Source organism: Aquarana catesbeiana, linkage group LG07, assembly GCF_042186555.1.
Source record: "Aquarana catesbeiana isolate 2022-GZ linkage group LG07, ASM4218655v1, whole genome shotgun sequence".
NCBI classification, from domain to species: domain Eukaryota; kingdom Metazoa; phylum Chordata; class Amphibia; order Anura; family Ranidae; genus Aquarana; species Aquarana catesbeiana.
Genome location: NC_133330.1, coordinates 164,213,538 through 164,236,805, shown reverse-complemented (window position 1 = coordinate 164,236,805; position 23,268 = coordinate 164,213,538). Strand labels below are relative to the sequence as shown.

The 23,268-nt window shown below is 43.8% G+C and overlaps 1 protein-coding gene across 2 annotated transcripts in view; it reads right to left on the bottom strand.

The window, feature by feature from the left end:
• SELL (selectin L) overlaps nucleotides 1-23,268 on the bottom strand; it is a 354,075-nt gene that overhangs the window by 235,046 nt on the left and 95,761 nt on the right. For both annotated transcript variants that reach the window (XM_073592840.1, XM_073592841.1), the window contains exon 3: nucleotides 15,096-15,482. In XM_073592840.1, the coding sequence (XP_073448941.1) occupies nucleotides 15,096-15,482 (387 nt within the window). The remainder of the gene's footprint in view (nucleotides 1-15,095; nucleotides 15,483-23,268) is intronic.

Here is a 23,268-nt window from a genome sequence, read left to right as displayed (position 1 = left end):
GCCGCTTCAACCCAATGAGAGTCTAATCCATCACCAATTGTTGGAACTGCGGAGAAGGCGTGGCGCAAGCGTCTGTGTCCGGGACCTGCTAAAAAAATAACGGGAAATTAAACCGGGACAAAGCATCGGCCGCTATATTGTCTATACCATTGATGAATCTACAATGGATGTGAAAGTTGAAATGAAGGGATAACCAAATGAGCCTACGCAGAAATCTCATGATCAGCAAGGATCTGGATCTGCCACTATTGATAATCTCAGAGATTGCTTGATTATCAGTAGAAAAAAACACTGTCTGTCCTGCCCATAAATGCCCCCACACCTGAGCAGCTGCCACTATGGGATACACTTCGAACAAAGCCGAAGTCTCAGTGAACCGAGGAATTGCCAAAACCTCGTCCGACCAAGATCCTGCCATCCAATGTGAACCGAAAATGGCTGCATAGCCCTTGGTGGCTGCTGAGTCTGTGAAAATTTGGGGAGAGGAATTAGACTCAGCCGGGATAAACATAGCGACCCCATTCCAATGCTGCAGGAACTCATCCCACATCAGAAGGTCAGAAAGCGCTGAAGGATCCAGGAACACCTGAGCATCAGAGTTGGGGGCCGAAGGCAATAATGATAACAATCTAGAAATGAAAGCTCTCCCCTGGGGAATGATCCTCATAGCAAAATTTAACATACCGAGAAGCGACTGTAATTCCACCCTGGTACAGACTCGGGAGACTGTGAACGCATGAATGCGATCTCTAATTCTCACGAGCTTGTCTGTGGGAAGACTGGCCTGCATGGATTGCGTATCAAGCGTAATATCCAGGAACGTAAGTCTGGTAACTGGACCCTCCATCTTATTGACAGCCAGCGGGATGTTAAGTGCAGAGAAAAGTGAAGTAAGTTTCCGCAAGTCGGAAGGGACCTGATCACCACCTTCAATGAGGAGAAAATCATCTAAATAATGGATCACCTTGTGACAATTCTTCCTGTACGTGAGGATCCAGCTAAGAGCCTGAGCAAAAGAGTTGAACAACCAAGGGCTATTTTTAGACCCAAATGTAAGCTTGGTGGCGAAATAGTAAACACCTTTCCATTTGATACCATGCCACTGCCAAAGAGACGGCAGAATAGGCAGAAGCTTAAAAGCATCCGCAACATCCGCTTTGGACAACCAAGTGCCTGAGCCCACCTCAATGATAGACTGAATCGCTTGATCCACTGAAGCATATTTGAGAGAAAATTCTTCCGAAGGGATCAAAGAGTTGAGGCTAGCAACATGTGAACAATGAGGGGCAGACACGTCATAGATTAAACGTGGTTTATTAGAAAATTTCCCTCTAACAAGCCCCAGTGGGTTGACCCTCCATACCCGGAAGGGTGGCAAAATAAATGGCCCAATGACAAACCCCTTATCAAGTTCTGACTGTAATAACAAATCTACCGCTTCAGTATCTATAGAAGATGACCTAAGGTTCTTACATTTATAACTATCAGATAGTAGGGAGACAAACCCTGTGTGGAAACCCTCAGTGAAACCCCTAGCCAAAAAAACGCTCCAAGAAGGTGACGGGTGGGCAGCTAAACACTCCTGCAAGAAAGGTATGTTGATACGGCTTAGTCATGACGTTTTATTCTGCTTAAGTGAACAGGCTCACTTAGGGTGAGCCCTGAAACACCCAGTACAGATATGCAGCAACCGGCATTGACTGAAATTGCATACCCCAAGGTTGTAGTTATTGCAAATCTGGGATTTCCCCAGAAAATGAATAGGACGGCCTAACTTATCCAATGGAGCCAGATGGCCTGAGGAAGGGAGCATCATGCCTGACCCCCTGGACATACTAGGTAGTGCAGGAACCTCCGAATTGGGGCACCAGTATGCCGTGTGCGTCGAAGACTGACAAGTCGCACATACCGGAGACCTGAGCCCGTCGAAATGCCGGCAAAATAACTCGGTATCTATGTTGCTCCAAGCCGTCACCACCTGAAATTGAGCAAAACGGGCCCCAGCTTTAGCAGCAAAAGACCGGTGATAATCATAAAAGTTGGACCCCCCATATTTGTGGCCGAACTCGACCACTGTATATAGGTACAGGTCCAACTCCTCCCTCCTAAGTGGAGTAACAGAGCAGATTATATCTCTGTAGAGACTAAAGGCCAAGACAAACTCAGGGATGGACAACTTGCGATTAAGTCTGTGATCCCTGGTCTTCACTACCACCGAAACATCCCCACAAGCATAGGACCTGTTGTCCGCAACGTCATGGGCAGCAATTAATAGGGATGCCAGGTTGACATCCTTCCCCTCTGAATGTCCTTCCTAATATTAGCCGGAATAAAATGTGCTGGGGTGACAGGGGGAGCACACAAATTATTACCTGGACCTACCGGTACCGGCCCGAGTACCGAGGGGGTCCCAGAATCTGCTAAAGCCACCGGGCAGGCAGCTGCTGCAGTAGCCGGACTTGGCTGATTCTCCAAAACCTCCACCCTATTGCAACTCTTGGCAGGACGTGGCCAGAGAACTAAGGGTAGTATGAATCTCAGCCAAAGAAGCAGCCACAGTCCGAAGGGTAACTTGCTCCGCACTTGTATCTGCTGTACGAGGGAACAGCAACCTAAAAAGCTGGGCTTTCCGAGCCGATGTCGGGTATGAAATCCCCCTGCGCTGGAGTTCTGCTATCAGTCTAGGAACAGTCCAGGTTCTGTGGGAGTGTATGCTGCCGTGCTCCGACCCCCTTGCTGAAGAAGGCGAGATGGAAGCGAAATCCCCAATATCCGCTGCTTGCGACATGATCTGCAAACAACAAATAAAACTTGAGAAAACAAAGAACTAAAACAAGTGACCCAAGACTTACCTGTGAAATAATGGCCGCCCCCCCCCCCCCCCCAGCAAAACTAGGACCGGACAGGGCATGCCAGTCATGGCAAATTAAAAACGTAACCTCAGGCCTGAAAAACGTGTCAGACTAGTGATGAAAATAGTAGCATGTAACAAGCAAGATGAAAATTGAGGTGTACGTATGTGATACGGATGAGGAGACTTGCCACTGAACAAGCCAATGGAAATGAACAACTCAATCCGCATGAACCTGACACGTGACAGGTGACTGCAGTGGAGATGCCGAAGTTACCATGAAGACGTGACAGAAAAGCCTGTGGGACCATAACCAGAGAAGACTGGAAGCAGCACGTGACTTGTGCAAGCAACTTATATGTCAAAGAAATGCAAGCTGCGTGAAAAATGAAATCAAAGAGAGTGCGAATTAAAGGGAGAGTATGAGAGAAAGTGAGCATGAGACACGTGAAAACCCACGCGATTACACCCGTCACGAGAATACATGAATCGCATGATGATAATACATGAAAGGAAAACATGAGTACCACAAAGCAGGAATGACCCGAAACGTCAAAAGCATGATTGTCCGTGAAACATAAGTTGTACGAAAAATGTACCCTGTGTGAAAAACGTACCTTGCATGGGACAACGTAAATTGTATGAATGAAACGAAAATTGCATGAATGAAACGAAAATTGCATGAATGAAACGAAAATGCATAAATGAAACGAAAATGCATAAATGAAACGAAAATTGTTTAAATGAAAGGAAAATTGCTTAAATGAAACGTAAATTGCTTAAATGAAACCTAATTGCTTAAATGAAACGTAATCGCTTAAATGTAACGTAATTGCTTAAATGAAACGTAAAAAATTGCATGAATGAAACGTAAATTACATGAATGAAATGTAAATTGCATGAAAGAAACGTAATTGCATAAATGAAACGTAATTGCATGAATGAAACGTAATTGCATGAATGAAACGTAAATTGCATGAACGAAACGTAAATTGCATGAATGAAACGTGAATTACATGGACGAAACGTAAAATTGCATGAATGAAACGAAAACTGCATGAATGAAACGTACATGCATGATAAATGTAACATGAATAAGAAAAACGTGACCTGCCTAAAAGGAACGATATGCTGCGTGAGCACTGACAAAAGTAGACTTGTAACAGAACCAGCCAATAAAACAAACCTCAATCTATAGAAACCCATAGATGTGATGAGTAACCAGCAGAATTGTGAAAAACTAACTAAAACCTACAATACATACCTGAACAGCCTGGGAGACACCAAACAGAATCCTGAGCACCTTGCTGCAATGTGGAAAACCACTATAGAAGGAGAAACAGGAACGTGAGGGTTTTTTTTTTTTTTTTTATATACCCAACATGCCCAGAATACCAGAAAATAGCAATTGGCAACAAAACATTGTGAAGCCATGGAGCTGAGCCGAGTGTCCCTGTAGAACTACCCCTCTGTCCTCCATTGCCCCCCTCCAGCCTGCTCCTGAGCCCTGAGTACAGCATGCTGACATGTAAAATGGAATGCAGACTGATAACCACTGATGGAAGCACCTAATACTCCACAACACCCGCTACCCTCCCCATGCAACCCCCACCAGTGACACTAACCCCGAGTGGGGTAGCCGAATAGGGTAGCCGAGACTCCCCATACCTGCCCCTCTGCCGACCCAGAGGCACTGAACAGCGCTGTCGATGCAGAGCTGAGAAGCGAGGCACCGCACGAGCTGCTCCGAACGCGGAAGTAACGTCAGAGTCGCCCGGGAATGACGCTGTACGAGAACCTACGACCACGAGGGATGGAGGCAGAGGCGGGCCGGCTTTATGCAGCCTGTCTCTGCCTACAAAAACAGGCTGACCTGCAGTCAGCCTTATACTTATTGTATATATAAAAGGCGCAGCGCTGGATATAAATAAACAGTGAAAATTATTTTGTTATGTGCAAATGAAGACTGTGCACATTAATCACTAAAATAATGTCCGTGAATATTTCTAATCAAAGTATAAATAAACGTCCATAAAAACATGTGAAAAAAGCCGCTACAGATGTCTGGCTTCCACCGCTGTAAAACCCATCACCAGAAAGATAAAAGGCTTACCGGACAGCCTTTAAAAAAAGGCATGAATCAATCTCCACCTCGGATGCTGTCCCTTCTATGGATGGATCCTGCTGTGAAGTGCTGGATGGTTGATCTCAGATCCGTCAGCCATGGAGGAGAGCCGATCACAGCGGTGATGGATATATTTAGTCTGCTGCTTGTGATGGAAGACCACTAACTTTAAAGTGGAACTTTAGTCAGAAAACAAAGTCCTTCTAGATCACTTCAGGCTGGCCCCTTATGCAGGTATAGCTATGTAAAACATTAAAAATAAGTTTCTATACTGTTTAAAATCTAGTAATACACTGTCTCACCCTGCTCTGTACATGCTCAGTTGCTCTCCATGTTTGGCATTGTGCCGAAAATCAGAGCCACTAGAGGCCAATCTGCTGGAGCAGATTGGCCTCTAGTGGCTCTGATTTTCGGCACAATGCCAAACATGGAGAGCAACTGAGCATGTACAGAGCAGGGTGAGACAGTGTATTACTAGATTTTAAACAGTATAGAAACTTATTTTTAATGTTTTACATAGCTATACCTGCATAAGGGGCCAGCCTGAAGTGATCTAGAAGGACTTTGTTTTCTGACTAAAGTTCCACTTTAAAGTTAGTGGTCTTCCATCACAAGCAGCAGACTAAATATATCCATCACCGCTGTGATCGGCTCTCCTCCATGGCTGACGGATCTGAGATCAACCATCCAGCACTTCACAGCAGGATCCATCCATAGAAGGGACAGCATCCGAGGTGGAGATTGATTCATGCCTTTTTTTAAAGGCTGTCTGGTAAGCCTTTTATCTTTCTGGTGACGGGTTTTACAGCGGTGGAAGCCAGACATCTGTAGCGGCTTTTTTCACATGTTTTTATGGACGTTTATTTATACTTTGATTAGAAATATTCACGGACATTATTTTAGTGATTAATGTGCACAGTCTTCATTTGCACATAACAAAATAATTTTCATTGTTTATTTATATCCAGCGCTGCGCCTTTTATATATACGTTTAGTGGTGCCCCCTATCAGGGTTATAGCGTACAGCTGCAGGATACCTCTTCACAGGTTTATATTATATATTTGTACACCTTAGCACAATAATATATCTCTTCACAGGTTTATATAATTTTTATTCACATCAATTTACACCTAGCGCAAATTTTTTCCTTTTAGAATAAGCATTAGCCTTATACTTATTGCTGTGTTTAAATCCAGTGGTGTCACTAGGGTTGGTGTCACCTGGTGCGGTATAACATGGTGTCACCCCCCCAATAATTTTTTTTCACCCTAATAACACTGCATATATTGGCAACAGTAATGCCGTTAATAACTATCAATCAACTAGCAAATTTGAATAACAAAATCATATGAAAATAATAGAATTCAAAGCTTAAACTGTTAAAGAACTGTATTTATTTTAACGTTAAACTTTACTGAAATAATAAATAAATAACACAAAAATAAAAAGGAACAAATATTAAAGCATTTAGTTAACATCTAAATCAAAACTTTGCTTTTCTAGCCTTGACAGCTGCAAAATTGTGAACAACATCATCAAAATCAATACATTTCGCTAGTTCACTTTCAACTGATAATATTGCAAGATCAGAAAGCCTTGCCTGTCCCATCGTTAAACGCAAATAGTTCTTTATCAGCTTCAACTTTGAAAAGCTCTTCTCACATGAAGCCACAGACACACAGATTGTCAGAAATATTTTTAGACATAGTGAAAGGGTTGGAAGAGATTCAATGAAGTCCCATTCTGCTATGAAGGTCAAAACTTGTAAAGCTGGCCAATCTTTGACTTCTTCTAGGTTTATCTTGGCTGCTTTGAGATGTCTCCTCAGTCTGGGTATTTCTATTAACAGCTCACTCTCAGATATTTCATCATAAAAGTGGTCAGTTTTGGAATGGACACCTTTAATTTTTCTTCAGTTTCATATATAAGACTCTTTGCTTGAACAGCCTCAAACATGGCTGCAACTTCCATGATGGCTCTTAATCTGATCTGGAGTTCATAATGGAAGCGATCAATGCATTCAAGCATTGCCCTCTTGTTCTCGTCTTGTAGACTTATGCCTCCAGCCTCACGTGCCTGTTCCCCTGCCATCCTCTTCTTAAACCTGGCTCTTCTCTCTAGGGCAATTCCATATTCTTTAGCTTTTAAATGTGCCTGTGTAATTGCATGTTCCACTAGGTGACTGCGCCCTTCATACAGAAAAAGTCTTAGTGACTCTAGCTTTGTCACCACCTTATCCAGACTTAAGCCTTTGGTCTGCAGGTACTGTTGTGTAACATCAACTTCTTGAAGTACATCAACCCAGAAGTACAGATAGCGCAAAAACATAAAATCACAGGCAGCAGGCAGTAGGATCACAAAGCGCTTCGATCGCAGACACAAACATATCAAATTTTTCTTTGACTGGCTTAACTGCAGCATGATGAGCACTCCAGCGTGTTGATGATAATCTTTTCACTGACACTCCAGTATGGTGAATTAACACATCCCATCGATGGGGGGAAGCAGCAAAAAAAGAAAACATTGACTGAAGAGTTCCAAAAAATGTCACACATGAAGCATTCTCAGTAAAAGAGTGCTGGCCGCACAAGTTAAGTGAATTGTCCACACAGCCATTAAAAATAGCTTTCTTGTTTTTTTCTCTGATAATGGATTGTACACCTCCATGAATTCCAGCCATAGTAGCAGCATTATCATAACCCTGAGCATGACACATTATGTCCAGTCCATCACTCTCTAATTTTTTAAGGATATCCAAACTGAGATCAGCAGCTTTTTTCCCCTATAAAGGGAAAAATCCTAGAAACACTTCTTTTACTTCAACTTTCCTATTCTTGATGTTCACATATCTGGTCACTTCAGACATCTGGTCAGTATGTGATATGTCAGGTGTGCTGTCAAACATGATTCCAAAGTACTTTGCAGACTTTATGTCCATTACAATCTTCCCCTTCATGTGATTTGCCAGGACACTTATAAAATCATTCTGAGTATGTGGATAAAGATATGAGACCGATACTTTAAGTTTACAGGTGCTCCGCTTCAATCTAATTAGGTGTTCTTTTAGTACTGAATCATATTTTGAAAGCATTTCAACCATCTCAAGAAAGTTCCCTTTATTGAATGAGCACTCATCTTCCTTGTGGCCACGGAATGCTAGGTTCTGCTTGGCAAAAAACAATGTGATGTCAAGCAATCTGTGTAAGATATCCCTCCACTTTTTCTTTTCAATCTCCATCACAGTAATAGCTCCAGCATCAATAGTTTGTTGCAGCCTAAGTCCTGCTGTCAAGGTTTTCCATTTTTCAAGGCAGTTTAGGTCTTCTTTGAATGCCTCATGATTATATACTTTCGGGCTTAGCTTCCACCATTTCTGAAACCCAATCACAAATTTGGATGTCGTATCTAGAGTACAAACAGCAAACAGTCGGCAGCAAAAACAATATAAATTCTCACTGACAGGTGAGTAAACCATCCATGACCGCAGAATTTTTTCACCATTTGGCATCACCTTGTTAAACCACTCTTTTGAAAGTTGCCGCACATGTCCCTTTGTTGCAGCTTTTGCATCTTGCCTTTATGCAACACTGAAAGGACCCTCCTTGTTCTGGAAAGAAGCACTTCCCTGTTTGATTATTTCAACCCGAACATGATCTTGAAGTGGTATCTCCCACAAAGAAACATCAGATAACATTTGGAAACCTTTCTCCTGAATGGCACTCATCTTTTTTACAGTATCATGACTGTGGCTAGAGTCACTCTCATAACTCTCTTCTGCTTCAGATTCTGCCATTTCCACTTCTTGCTCTTCTGCAGAATGCAAGCTAGCAAAAGCATTAGAAGAATCAGCTTCATGAAGTGGAGACTGACAAGCAGGGTCTTTTGATGAACCCTGCATATCATCCGGTCTTTTCACATATTGAAGCATGGATCCAGCAAGTGTTTTTATTGATTTCATTTTTGCCTCCTTTGCTTTCCTTTGCTGGGATCCACTTTGTCTCTTTGACTTATGTACTCCATGTGGCATTCCTGCAGTAAATATCAACATATTCTGTTCAGATATATATTCTGTATTTCAGATTATGCCTGAGAAGACCCAGTGTCATTAACCAGGTTATATGCCCTATGGCCTGCCTAGTCAATCTCGGCGATTTGATTACAATAAAGTATGATATACTCACTGGCCACTCTATTAGGTACACTTGTTCAATTTCTTGGTAACAAAAATTGCTAATCAGGCAATCACATGGTAGCAACTCAATGCATTTAGGCATCTAGACGTGGTGAAGACGAATTGTTGAAGTTCAAACTGAGCAACAGAATGGGTAAGAAAAGAAATTTAAGTGTCTTTGAACGTGACACGGTTGTTGGTGCCAGATGGGCTGCTCTAAATATTTTTTTAAAACTGCTGATCTGCTGGGATTTTCATGCACAACATCTCTCCGGTTTACAGGGAATGGTGGGAAAGAGAAAATATCCAGTGAGCAGCAGCTGTGTGGAGGAAAATGCCTTGGTGATGTCAGAGGAGAATGAGCAGACCTTGAAGCAGATGGGCTACAGTAGCAGAAGACCACACTAGGTGCTACTCCTCTCAGCTAAGAACAGGAAGCTTAGGCTACAATTTGCACACCAAAATTGGACAATAAAAGATTGGAAAAACGTTGCCTCGTCTGATAAGTCTCAATTTCATCTGCGACATTCAGATGGTGGGGTCAGAATTTGGCGCATTAATCCATCCTGCCTTGTATCACCGGTTCAGGCTGGTGGTGGTGGTGTAATGGGGAGGGGGATATTTTCTTGGCACACTTTGGGCCCCAATTTAGCACTGTTTAAACGCCACGGCCTACCTGAGTATTGTTGCTGACCACGTCTATCCCTTTATGACTACAGTGTACCCATCTTCTGATGGCTCCTTCCAGCAGGATAATGCACCATGTCACAAAGCTCCAATCATCTCACCACTGGACAATGACGTCACTGTACTCCAATGGCCTCCACACCCACCAGCATACCGTGCCGGACCTTCAGAGTATTGTGCTGTAAGACCCCTTTCACACTGAGGCACTTTGCAGGCGCTATAACGCTAATAATAGCGCCTGCAAAGCGCCCTGAAACAGCCGCTCCTCACACTCCAGTGTGAAAACCCGAGGGCTTTCACACTGGAGCGGTGCGCTGGCAGGAGGCTACAAAAGGTCCTGCTAGCAGTATGTTTGGAGCGGTGAAGGAGTGGTGTGTATACTGCTTCTCCACTGCTCCTGCCCATTGAAATGAATGGGTACTGCGGCTATACCGCCGTAAAAGCACTGCTGCAGCGGCGCTTTGCGGGTGATTTTATCCCTTTTTCGGCTGCTGGCAGGGGTTAAAAGCTCCCCACTAGGGGCCGAATAGCACTGTAAAATTGACGGTAAAGCGCTGCTAAAAATGGCGGCGCTTTATCGCCGACACACCCACCTCCCCAGTGTGAAAGGGGCCTAACCGAGGGCTCCAACATGATGAGTGACGTCATCGCAGCTCTGCCCCCACAGTTTTCATTATCTACTGTCCCCAGGGACAGATCCGATCCAGAGATCCCACTGTGTGGTGATCTCTGGATCATATCTGTCCCCGGGGACAGCAGATAATGGAATCATTGGCCTTGATTTGATTTGCATTTTGGAACTGACCTGCTGACATGACATGTTGCTTGCTGGACCGGCTCTGATGGCCGCAGGGAAGATGGCAAGATGCTGCTGTGACCTTCTGCTTGCTGGATGGATCTGATGTGGGTGTGGGTCTCTGTCTGTCTACACCTGTGCTGTGGTCTGTAGACACCCCCCCTTATCAGACCAGCTTAGGGTGGCTCCGCTCAGCTACCTGGTGACTGTGGACACAGTACCCCCCCCATGAGACCAGCTCACTTAGGGTGGGTGAGTGTGTCACTCAGCTACTGTGCCTATATCTAATATAATATATCTGTGTCCAGCAGCACACCCCCCCATCATCATCATCAGACCAGCTCAGGGTGGGGGTGGCTCAGTCAGCTAATATAATATAGTGAGTTTTGTCTGTCTGATAAGGGGGGGGTGCTGCTGGACACAGATATATTATATTAGATATAAATAGGCACAGTAGCTGAGTGATGGTCTGGTGGGGGGGGGGGGGGGCATCTGGACCAGCTATATTACACATATATATATATATTTTAACTATAGCTGTGTCTAGCAGACCACCTTGCACCCCCCCTTCCTTATCTTACTTACTTGCACAGCACAGGTCAGCCAGGGTGCCAGACAGTGAGAGTCCTCCCACACTAGCTCTTTGGTGGTGTGTCGGTACCATGGCAACCACCCCACCCCCCTCACCTCACCCCCTGGGTTCGGGCCAGCGGAGGATACCAGGACACCCCCCCACCTGTTCCGAATCTGGCTGCAGCTGGGTTCTGGAGACGAGAGCGGAGGGCAGCTTCAGAGTGCGCTGAAGATAATAGTGTGTGTAGTGACATAATCTCTTACTCTGCAGTGCAGTGTGACTGAGATGAGATGTGACAGGCTGGCTCAGTAGGAGGAGGAAGAAGGAGAACATGCAGCATGTTCACACACTGACACACCAGGCGCCACCACGGCGCTGGAGGTGTGTGTTGTTCCAACCCGGCAGGCTGCGGAGTGCGGGGTGAATGGGTCAGCTGATTGAAAAAAAAAAAATACCAGGGCTTTCCTCACCGTCGGGAGGGTGTCACCCCTCTAGCGGGTGTCACCCGGGTGCGGACCGCACCCCCCTAGCAACGCCTCTGTTTAAATCCATTGGAGACATTCTCCATCACTTCTCATGCCTGCGATACCCTGTCCTTGGGACAGAAAGTAAAGAGATACAAATTAAGCAAGGGCACAGACAGAAATAGAAATCTCACACTCACAAGGGTGAGGGTGTAAGCCTGTGTTTCAGCCTTAGCAGTGTTAAAGGTTAAAGTGAAATGCTCATTAGGGAGAGCAGAAAAAATGGTGTGCAATAACTTAAAAAACATCATGGCTGCTCCGGCTGCTCTGCTCTAAGGGCTATAGCGGGAGGGGCTGTGGGGACAGCACAGCGGTCACATGACCTCCCGGCTGACCTGAGAGGGTGACCTCAGCCTCTCCCACTGTAGCCCTTATATCAGGGGAGGAGAGCGGCCGGAGGTCATGTGACTGACCAGAAAAGATCTGAAAGAAGGTATTTAGAGGCATAATTTTATACAAACATATACACAGTGTAGTATAGCTTGGTAGAACAGAGGGGCCTGCAGTAATCTTTCTTTGACTTTACAACCACTTTACATGGATTCACAGTACAGCCATGGCCAAAAGTTTTGAGAATGACACAAATTTTAATTTTCACAAAGTCTGCTGCCTCAGTTTTTATGATGGCATATTGCATATACTCCAGAAGGTTATGAAGAGTGATCAGGTGAATTGCAATTAATTGCAAAGTCCCTCTTTGCCATGAAAATGAACTTAATCCCATAGAAAACATTCCTATTGCATTTGTGAAGAAGACTTCCGGGAGCCCAAGAAAGTCCAGCACGGGCCAAGACCGTCTCCTACAGTTGATTCTGTGGTATTGGGGCACCACAAGTGCAGAGCTTTCTCAGGAATGACAGCAGGCAGGTGTGAGTGCATCTGCATGCACAGAGAGTCGAAGACTTTTGGAGGATGGCCTGGTGTCAGAAGGGCAGCAAAGAAGCCACTTCAGGAAAAACATCAGGGACAGACTGATATTCTGCAAAATGTATAGGGATTGGACTTCTGAGGACTGGGGTAAAGTGATTTTCTCTTATAAATCCCCTTTCTGATTGTTTGGGGCATCCGGAAATAACCTTGTCTGGAGAAGAAAAGGTGAATGATACCATTAGTCCTGTGTCATGCCAACAGTAAAGCATCCTGAGACCATTCATGTGTGGGGTTGCTGGTTGCTTCTCAGCCAAGGGAGTGGGCTCACTCACAATTTTGCCTAAGAACACAGCCATGAGTAAAGAATGGTACAAAAACATCCTCTGAGAGCAACTTCTCCCAACCATCCAAGAAGAGTTTTGTGATGAACAATGCCCTTTCTAGCATGATGGAGCACCTTGCCATAAGGCAAAAGTGATAACTAAGTGGCTTGGGGAACAAAATATCAAAATTTTGGGTCCATAGCCAGGAAACTCCCCAGACCTTAATCCCATTGAGAACTTGTGGTCAATTCACAAGAGGCTGGTGAACAAAACAAAACCCCACAAATTCTGGCAAACTCCAAGCATTTATTATGCAAGAATAAGCTGCCATCGGTCAGGATGTGGCCCAGAAGTTGATTAATAGCATGCAAGGGCAAATTGCAGAGGTCTTGAAAAAGAAGGGTCAACACTGCAAATATTGACTCTTTGCATAAATATAATTTAATTGTCAATAAAAGCCTTTGACACTTATGAAATTATTGTAATTGTACTTCAGTATACCATAGTAACGGTGTACAGTAGGGGGCGCTAGAGACCTGAAAACATATGTATCTGCCAATAGATACACACACTAACTATATCAACCACAGTGGATTAAATAGTGCTGTTTGTGCTAAACTGAAATTATATCAAATACATAGTTTATAATAAAATTGAATATAAAGAATGAAGTGAAAAGTGATATTAAAATCAACAAAAATCTTAGTGCAAATGTGATAATTGAAATCGTGATGTTTGATTGTCCCAATCCATTGAAAAGATCAGAGCAAACAATTGAAACCAACATCAAAGCAGACACATGGATCCTCAAAGATGCAACAATTCTTGCGATGATATAAAGATTCCGTCACCCAAGAGGAAAAAACACCTGAAGATAATAGATATCTGCTTACCAGATACCAATGACTTCTTTAACTAAAAAGAAAGTCATTAGTGCTTGTACAGGATTGTGCCTGTTCACATGAAGGCTGGAAGGCTGGATGGTACTTTAGGCATAGATCCCTCCCGTCCCATTCATTCAGGATAGGAAATATGAGAAACAAAAGGGAATCTCCATAGCGTAAAACCGTTTAATGTATAAAATAGAGAACAATAAAATAGCCAATTGGCCTCTTACATTGATCGGTGCCTACCCGGCACTGGGACTGCTTGCATGTCAGGGTGAATGGAGTCAGGAACCCTTCGCATCACATCGCACGCCGCATGTGCGATGTGATGCGAAGGGTTCCTGACTCCATTCACCCTGACATGCAAGCAGTCCCAGTGACGGGTAGGCACCGATCAATGTAAGAGGCCAATTGGCTATTTTATTGTTCTCTATTTTATACATTAAACGGTTTTACGCTATGGAGATTCCCTTTTGTTTCTCATATTTCCTATCCTGAATGAATGGGACGGGAGGGATCTATGCCTAAAGTACCATCCAGCCTTCCAGCCTTCATGTGAACAGGCACAATCCTGTACAAGCACTAATGACTTTCTTTTTAGTTAAAGAAGTCATTGGTATCTGGTAAGCAGATATCTATTATCTTCAGGTGTTTTTTCCTCTTGGGTGACGGAATCTTTATATCATCGCAAGAATTGTTGCATCTTTGAGGATCCATGTGTCTGCTTTGATGTTGGTTTCAATTGTTTGCTCTGATCTTTTCAATGGATTGGGACAATCAAACATCACGATTTCAATTATCACATTTGCACTAAGATTTTTGTTGATTTTAATATCACTTTTCACTTCATTCTTTATATTCAATTTTATTATAAACTATGTATTTGATATAATTTCAGTTTAGCACAAACAGCACTATTTAATCCACTGTGGTTGATATAGTTAGTGTGTGTATCTATTGGCAAATACATATGTTTTCAGGTCTCTAGCGCCCCCTACTGTACACCATTACTTATTTGATTGTTTCATTCAAATTAGGGGAGCAGCTTGTATTTGTGACTTTTTGTGTTTTTTTGTGTGTTTTTTTACACTTACTATATTTATTTATTAATTTTTTCTATATTTATTATCACGGGCGCGAAAGTATTGTCTATTTATATACCATAGTAACGTCTAAAAAAAATCTAAAAACGCTGAAGCAGCAGACTTTATTAGTTAATATTTGTGTCATTCACAAAACTTTTGACCACGGCTGTATAATATGTAAAAAATGAAAATATTTCTTACCTGTATAGCACAATGCACGTTTCCTCTTTTTGCAGGAATCATCATTCCACTTCCCTGAATCTTTTTCTCTCCCAATATATATCTCAACACAATCTTCATTGTTCTTTTTATTATTTGGTTCATTCTCACCCCAGTTTTCTGCCTCTTTTGTAAGCGTCTTGTTGGTTCCCACCCAAGTCCATACACCATTGATCTTCCTTATTCCTATCCAATAATAATATTTATTTGTGGGAATATTTTCTTGGAGGTATTCAATCTCTTTTTTATTCTGTATGGCCACAAGATCAGTATATTTACTCTGACAAAATTCCTGAGCTTTGTCATAGATCATGTCATTTGTGGAGTAATGGTAAGTCCAACAGTAGGTCACAGAAACTATAAATGAAACTGAAAAAAGAAAATGGTCACATTGACAGGGCACAATTAAAATATTTAATTTTTCAACTGGAAAAAAATTCTAAAAAGGTTGTGCTTGACCTCAAATTGTGAACATATCAGAAAATGCTGCACTCAAAAATTCCTTGAATAATGAGGAAATACATATATATATAAATATACAGTATCCATATATTGCACTGTTTCTAACTCAGGCATGATCCAAAATAAATGTGACAATTGATCAAAAAATGGAATAGAAAACAGGATCTTCAAGACAAACAATACATATCTGATAAAATATGGTCTCCTTAGTTAGCCTACCTGCAGGTCCCAAACAAACATGGCTGATATTGTATGAAGGATCCCCAGATGGAAGCACTTCTTTCTTTATTCTTTTTCCTATCCTTACCTTTTCTATTGTTCTTTTGATTCTTGCCAGTCTTGGCTTCATGCTCTAGCAGTTCTTCTGCTCTTTTCTTAACAGAGCTGCTCATGTTTACAATTGGGGGTTTGAGTACCCTATGTGGGATTGTTTTATTGTACGATAATGGGAAATACTCAGGAATCTATACACACTGGATTAAGGCTTTTCTACTTCACAGGCCTCCTGGTGATTACTGTACACATTGGTGAGGTGTTGACCTCCAGATCCAAACTTGTTGCTTTGTATTCCGTCTTTGAGAGCAGGTATCTTGATAGCTATCTCCCAATGTTAACAAAGTTTGTGTTATTTGGAATAACACCTGTATACCTGTGGTCTTAAGAAGGACTTAACCTTACTACCAAGATCTTCGCTGGTTTCCCTTTTTGGTAAATTTGTTCCTCTCACCTCCACTTATAAATCATTCTGTTTTATGTACAGAGCACACAGGGATTGTTTGCTGCTCTGGAAAGTGATCACTTACTTTTAGTTCTTTTATAAAAATAATAATAAAAAAATGACTGAAACAAAAAACAGCATCTCAAAACATATTCAATAAAATAAAAGATATTCCACACTATATATAAAGTGCTATGTGCAACCAGACTTAGGGGGTCATTTACTATAGAGCTGCGGCGCTAATTAGCGCTAAAACAATATTTACTATAGCGCTGGTGAGAAAATACTCCCAAAATCAAATTTACTATAGTTCCCTGAAAACAAATAGCGCCCAAAGCCTTACTCTGCTAAAACCTGGAGTAGTGCACATGGAAATAATGTTTAGAGCATGATATAATTGCCTAAATGGTACTGAAATATGCGGTATATTATTTAAAGATAATCTGCTTTTGAACTGTGTGAAAAAGTGATTTCTACGCTGAAATATCTTTAAATGTCTGAGAAGTGTCCCGTTTTGGACAACTAGGTGCCAACACAACTAAGCATGCTCAGACCTGAAAATAGCTCTCATTTTAACTCAAGTGTCTTTTTTACCCGGCGCTATAGTAAATACCAAAATGAGAGCTAATTAGAGAACATTTTTTTGAAGTGAAAATCTGCTCTATTCTAGTCCAAATCAAGTTTCAGCCATTGATTCTAATGGGACAATTCTAATGCCGCATACACACGGTCGGACTTTTCGGCTACAAAAGTCCGGCGGACAATCCGACCGTGTGTGGTCTCCATCGGACTTCCAACGGACCGTTTCGGTCGGAAATCCGACGTACTTTAGATTTGAAACTTGCTTCAAATCTTTACGTCGTAACTCCGCCGGACTCAGTTCCTGACGGAAAGCCCATTCGTCTGTATGCTGGTCCAACAGACCAGATACGACGGAGGGGCAGGGTACTGCATCTTGCGCTCGCTGCAATAGGAAAAACACATTTTCCTATTGCGGCGAGCATGGGGGGCATCCCAGGCCCTTAGGTCTGGTATGGAACTGTAATGGGAACCCCCTACGCCGAAAAACCGGCGTGGGGGTCCCCCCAAAATCCATACCAGACCCCGATCCGAGCACGCAGCCTGGCCGGTCAGGAAAGGGGGTGGGGACGAGCAGTGGCATAGCATGGGGGGTGCAGGGGGTGCCGTGGCCCCGGGCGCGACATTTAGGGGAGCGCAATTTCGTGCCAGTAGTGTCACTACTCCTGGCTGCCTCCTCCTAATTTAATTTCCTGTGTCCCCCGCGTTCCGCCGCCATGTCCAGTGTTTGGCGACCTGTGATTGGGCATATGGGGGTCATGTGCGGCGTGGGGCTGGCCTATCCGGGATCACGGTTGCTCCTGAAGTCCCGCCTCCGCACATGACCCCCATACGCCCAATCACAGTGCGCCGGGAAACCATGAACATGCTGGCTGGAGCGCGGGGAGACTAGCACTGGAGAGTGTGAGCCGCCGGGGCCGCTGTCTTCTCCTCCTCCTCCTCCTCCTCCTCCTATCCTCCAGACCGATGCAAGACAAGAAGGTGAGAAATGGATAAACACGGGGGGGGAGAAGAGACAGGCGCTGTATATGTAGTGTCAGTATAGGAAGACTAGGCAGGACAGTATAGTGTACAGTGTAGTATAGTGGTTAGTATAGTGTAGTGGACAGTGTAGTGTAGTGGTCAGTATAGTGTAGTGGACAGTGTAGTATAGTGGACAGTGTAGTGTAGTGGACAGTGTAGTGTAGTGGACAGTGTAGTATAGTGTAGTGGACAGTGTAGTGTAGTGGTCAGTGTAGTCTAGTGGACAGTGTAGTGTAGTGGTCAGTATAGTGTAGTGGTCAGTATAGTGTAGTGGACAGTGTAGTGTAGTGGACAGTGTAGTATTGTGGACAGTGTAGTGTAGTGTAGTGGTCAGTATAGTGTAGTGGTCAGTATAGTGTAGTGGACAGTGTAGTGTAGTGGACAGTGTAGTATTGTGGTCAGTATAGTGTAGTATAGTGTAGTGGTCAGTATAGTGTAGTGGACAGTGTAGTGTAGTGGACAGTGTAGTATAGTGTAGTGGACAGTGTAGTGTAGTGGTCAGTGTAGTATTGTGGTCAGTATAGTGTAGTGGACCGTGTAGTATAGTGGACAGTGTAGTGTAGTGGGCAGTGTAGTATTGTGGTCAGTATAGTATAGTGGTCAGTATAGTGTAGTGGACAGTGTAGTGTAGTGGACAGTGTAGTATAGTGTAGTGGACAGTGTAGTATTGTGGTCAGTGTAGTGTAGTGTAGTGGACAGTGTAGTATAGTGGTCAGTGTAGTATAGTGGACAGTGTAGTATAGTGGTCAGTGTAGTATAATGGTCAGTGTAGTATTGTAGTCTGTATAGTGTAGTGGGCAGTGTAGTGTAGTGGTCAGTGTAGTGGACAGTGTAGTGTAGTGGACAGTGTAGTGTAGTGGTCAGTGTAGTGTAGTGGTCAGTGTAGTATTGTGGTCAGTGTAGTGGACGGTGTAGTATTGTAGTCTGTATAGTGTAGTGGACAGTGTAGTGTAGTGGACAGTGTAGTATTGTAGTCTGTATAGTGTAGTGGACAGTGTAGTGTAGTGGTCAGTGTAGTGTAGTGGTAAGTGTAGTGTAGTGGACAGTGTAGTATAGTGGACAGTATAGTGTAGTGGTCAGTGTAGTGTAGTGGTCAGTGTAGTGTAGTGATCAGTGTAGTGGACAGTGTAGTATAGTGGTCAGTATAGTGTAGTGGACAGTGTAGTATAGTGGTCAGTGTAGTGTAGTGGACAGTATAGTGGTCAGTGTAATGTAGTTCTCAGTGTAGTGGTCAGTATAGTGGACAGTATAGTGTAGTGGTCAGTATAGTGGACAGTATAGTGGTTAGTGTAGTGGTCAGTATGGTGGAGTGTATAGTATAGTGGTCAGTGTAGTATAGTGGTCAGTGTAGTGTAGTGGACAGTGTAATGGTCACTGTAGTGTAGTTCTCAGTGTAGTATAGTATAGTGTAGTTCTCAGTGGTCAGTATAGTGGTCAGTGTAGTGGACAGTATAGTGGACAGTATAGTGGTCAGTGGGTTAGGGGGGCGTGGTCAACATCACCCGGTGACCACGCCCCCTAAAATGTCACAGTCCCAGCATGCCCAGGGACTGTGACAACATAAGTTGGCGGGGTCTCCGCCTATATAAGTCACAACGGAGCCTTCAGAGAGCAGTCCAGCCGGAGAGACCGTCATGTCAACATCTAGAGAAGAGAAGAGGGAAGAAGACAAGAAGCCCAGAAGTCCGGACCTCCACTGGCAAGAGAGCGGCCTGAAGACAGCGGAGGAACCGGCCGAAGAACTGGAACACCGGGAGAAGAGGACAGAGAGAGCGGAGAAGAACAAACCGGACGCCGGGAGAAGAGGAACTGGAGGGACCCCCGAAGCCGGAAGAAGACCTCCCCAGAGCTGGAGGAAGACCCCCGAAGCCGGAAGAAGACCCCCCGAAGCTGTTTAATAAATTATTTTAAAAACCTGTGTAGTGTGTTTTATTATTGACACTTTCCCTAGGTGAATGGGTAGGGGTACCATGTACCCCATACTCATTCACATAGGGTGGGGGGCCGGGACCTGGGGGCCCTCTTATTAAAGGGGGCTCCCGGATTCCGATAAGCCCCCTGCCCGCAGACCTCGACAACCAACGGCCAGGGTTGTCGGGAAGAGGCCCTTGTCCTCATCAACATGGGGACAAGGTGCTTTGTGGTGGGGGGCCCTGCAGGGCACCCCCTCCCCCAAAGCACCCACCCCCCCATGTTGAGGGCATGCGGCCTGGTACGGTTCAGGAGGGGGGGCGCTCGCTCGTCCCCACCCCCTTTCCTGACCGGCCGGGCTGCGGGCTCGGATCGGGGTCTGGTATGGATCTAGGGGGGACCCCACGCCATTTTTTCGGCGTAGGGGGTTCCCCTTACAGTTCCATACCAGACCTAAGGGCCTGGGATGCCTGCGACGGGGCTCGCAAGGTTTCAATCTTGCCGAGATTGATTTCCTTTTCTAGTCCCTTCGTACCCGAGTCACGTTCAAAATGAACGGACTTGTCCGTGTGTGGGAAAGTCCGTTCATTCTGAAAGTCCGGTGGAAGTCCGTCGGGAAGACCGGATTCCGGAAAGTCTGGTCGTGTGTAGGCAAGTCTGTCCGTTCAGAAAGTCCGGCGGTAGTCCGCCAGAAGTCTGGCGGCAAGTACGTCGGACCTAGCTTCCCAGAAAGTCCGACCGTGTGTACGCGGCATAACTTTCACAAAAAAAAACCTTTTAATGTTGAGATGAAATGTATCTTTCTCTGAAATAAATTTTCCTTTGCAACATTGTTGCTTCTATTTAAAATATTTTGTTTTTAAGAATGGTAGAATGTGGAATGTTTTGATGTTTTGGTAAAATATATTTTTCTCTGTCACTTTCACTTGTTACTCTCCATCTCACAACCATCTTTACCCAAACTCACACAGGTGTCTTTACAATCCACAAACAATACCATTGCTGATGCAAATTTGAAACGAATCACAATTTTTTTGTGCTTTTTATTATTTCCAAATATTCATAATTTGAGCCCAAAAAATGTGATATGTGTACCAACATCAGAAAGCAAAATGTAAATCCCAAAAATTTGAGGGTAATATTCTACACTCACCCACAAAAAAAACACCAAATATCACAGAATAAATCAAGAAGAATAACTCTTGAGTAATGTAATTCAATCACCTGTATGTCCAAAGAAATGCAGTATTTATGTGTTTTTATGTGTAGTTATGTGTAGGAGGCTCTCACATGTGGCAGCTCTGTGGCTTAGAGGTTAGAACTTCTGCTTAATATCCCTGAGGGTCTGGGTTCAAATCCTGAACATGTTGCTTCATGTAGAGAAGTTGTGTCATCTCCCAGGTCCTATAACTATGTCTAAATGTAGTATTTATGTGTAGGAGGGTTCTACCACCATTGTAAGTCTTTTCCAGATACACTATTTAGCCAAAAGTATTGGGATGCCTTTACACACACATGAACTTTAATGGCAGCCCAGTCTTAGTCCGATTTGGCCCACCCTTTGCAGCTAGAACAGCTTCTGGGAAGGCTATCCACAAGGTTTAGTGTGTCTATGGGAACGTTTGATCATTCTTCCAGAAGTGCATTTGTGAGACCAGGCACAGATGTTGGATGAGAAGGCCTGGCTCGCAGTCTCTACTCTAATTCAGCCAATGGGTGTTCTATCGGGTTGAGGCCAGGATGCTGTGCCGTCAAGTCAAGTTTCTCCACCCCAAACTTGCTCATCCATGTCTTTATGGACCTTGCTTTGTGCACTGGTGTGCAGTCATGTTGGAACGGGAAGGGGATTTCCTCAAACTGTTCCCACAAAGTTGGGAGCATAAAATTGTCCAAAATGTCTTGGTATGCTGACGCCTTAAGAGTTCCCTTAACTGGAACTAAGAGGCCAAGCCCAACCTCTGAAAAACAACCCCACATCATAATCCCCCTCCACCAAATCATTTGGACCAGTGCACAAAGCAAGGTCCATAAAGACACAGATGACTGATTTTGGGGTGGAGGAACTTGATTGGCCTGGACAGAGTCCTGACCTCAACACAACAGAACACCTTGGGGATGAATTAGAGAGGAGACTATAGGTCAGACCTCATCATCCAACATCAGTGCCTGACCTCACAAATGCACTTGGAAGAATGGCCAAACATTCCCATAGACACACTCCTAAACCTTGTGGACAGCCTTCCCAGAAGAGTTAAAGCTGTTATAGCTGCAAAGGGTGGGCCAAATGAGTTTTGAACCCAATACTAATACTGGGATGCCATTACAGTTCATATGCGTTTAAAGGCAGGTGTCCCAATACTTAGGCCAATATATTGTATATTGCTTGTGACACTGAGCATGGCTATGGACTTAGGGCTGGTTCACACCACAGAGATGCAGAGAACATGTGTGAGGCTGCCTGGTGGCTAAGTGGGTAACTGTTCTGTCTAACAGCACCTGGGATGTTGGTTCAATTCCCCAACATGCTAATCCTTGTGTTGAAGTTTATATGTTCTCCCTGTGTGGGTTTCTTACCACAATCCAAAGACATGCTGGCATATTATTTGTCTCCTGTCAAAATAGGTTCTAATGTAAGAAAGTTAATTTTGGACTATATATGGGAAGCTCATTGCAGCCAGGGACTGATGTTAAAGTTTATTAGCACTAATCATGCCCAGGGACTTGGACATTTCAAATTTTAGGGTTTACACTGCACGGGTACATATGCTTAGAAAACTGTTGCTTTGTTTATGTGGATGCAAATGGACTTTGATCTTTGTCCTGTAGTTGAAGATTTGATGCACATAGCCAAGGGCTAACCCAGTTGCGAATAGTATTATGTGTTCCTGCCCATCAGGTGCAATCACTTTAGACATACATGAAGAGACAGATTGAAAGATACTGGTGGGCGTGTACTTCTATTGGGTGTGTCAGTGTGCTAACAATACAACCTCTCTTATATAAAGGCCTGCAGTAGGGAGGTTCGTTTGGCCAGGTTTTTTGCTGTGATTTGTGGTGGAGAAGGAATGATATTGTGCATATTGACAAATGCCCAACTAGGGATATGTGATGAAATTCTTGTGCATTTTTTCAATCAAAAGTGGGTTTATGTGGCCATGCTGTCAATGTTGTGTGTGTATTGTTCCTGTCTGATCATGCAAACATCGTTTGGAAGCATCTGCTGACCTACTCTTTTTGATCTTGTTTAATCGTGTACACCGAAATGCAGCTTCCAACAGAACATGGTCACCAATGTATGTATGTGTGGATTGTGGGCTGGTGGTGGGTGTTTTGAATAAGTATTTTTTGTAATATTATGTTGGAATGCTTTGTAAGAATGACTGTTAAGTATGTTTCTATAATCTTGCAGATAAAAATGTGATGTGTTGATGTGATTTTAATAATGCTTAAAGTGAAACAATA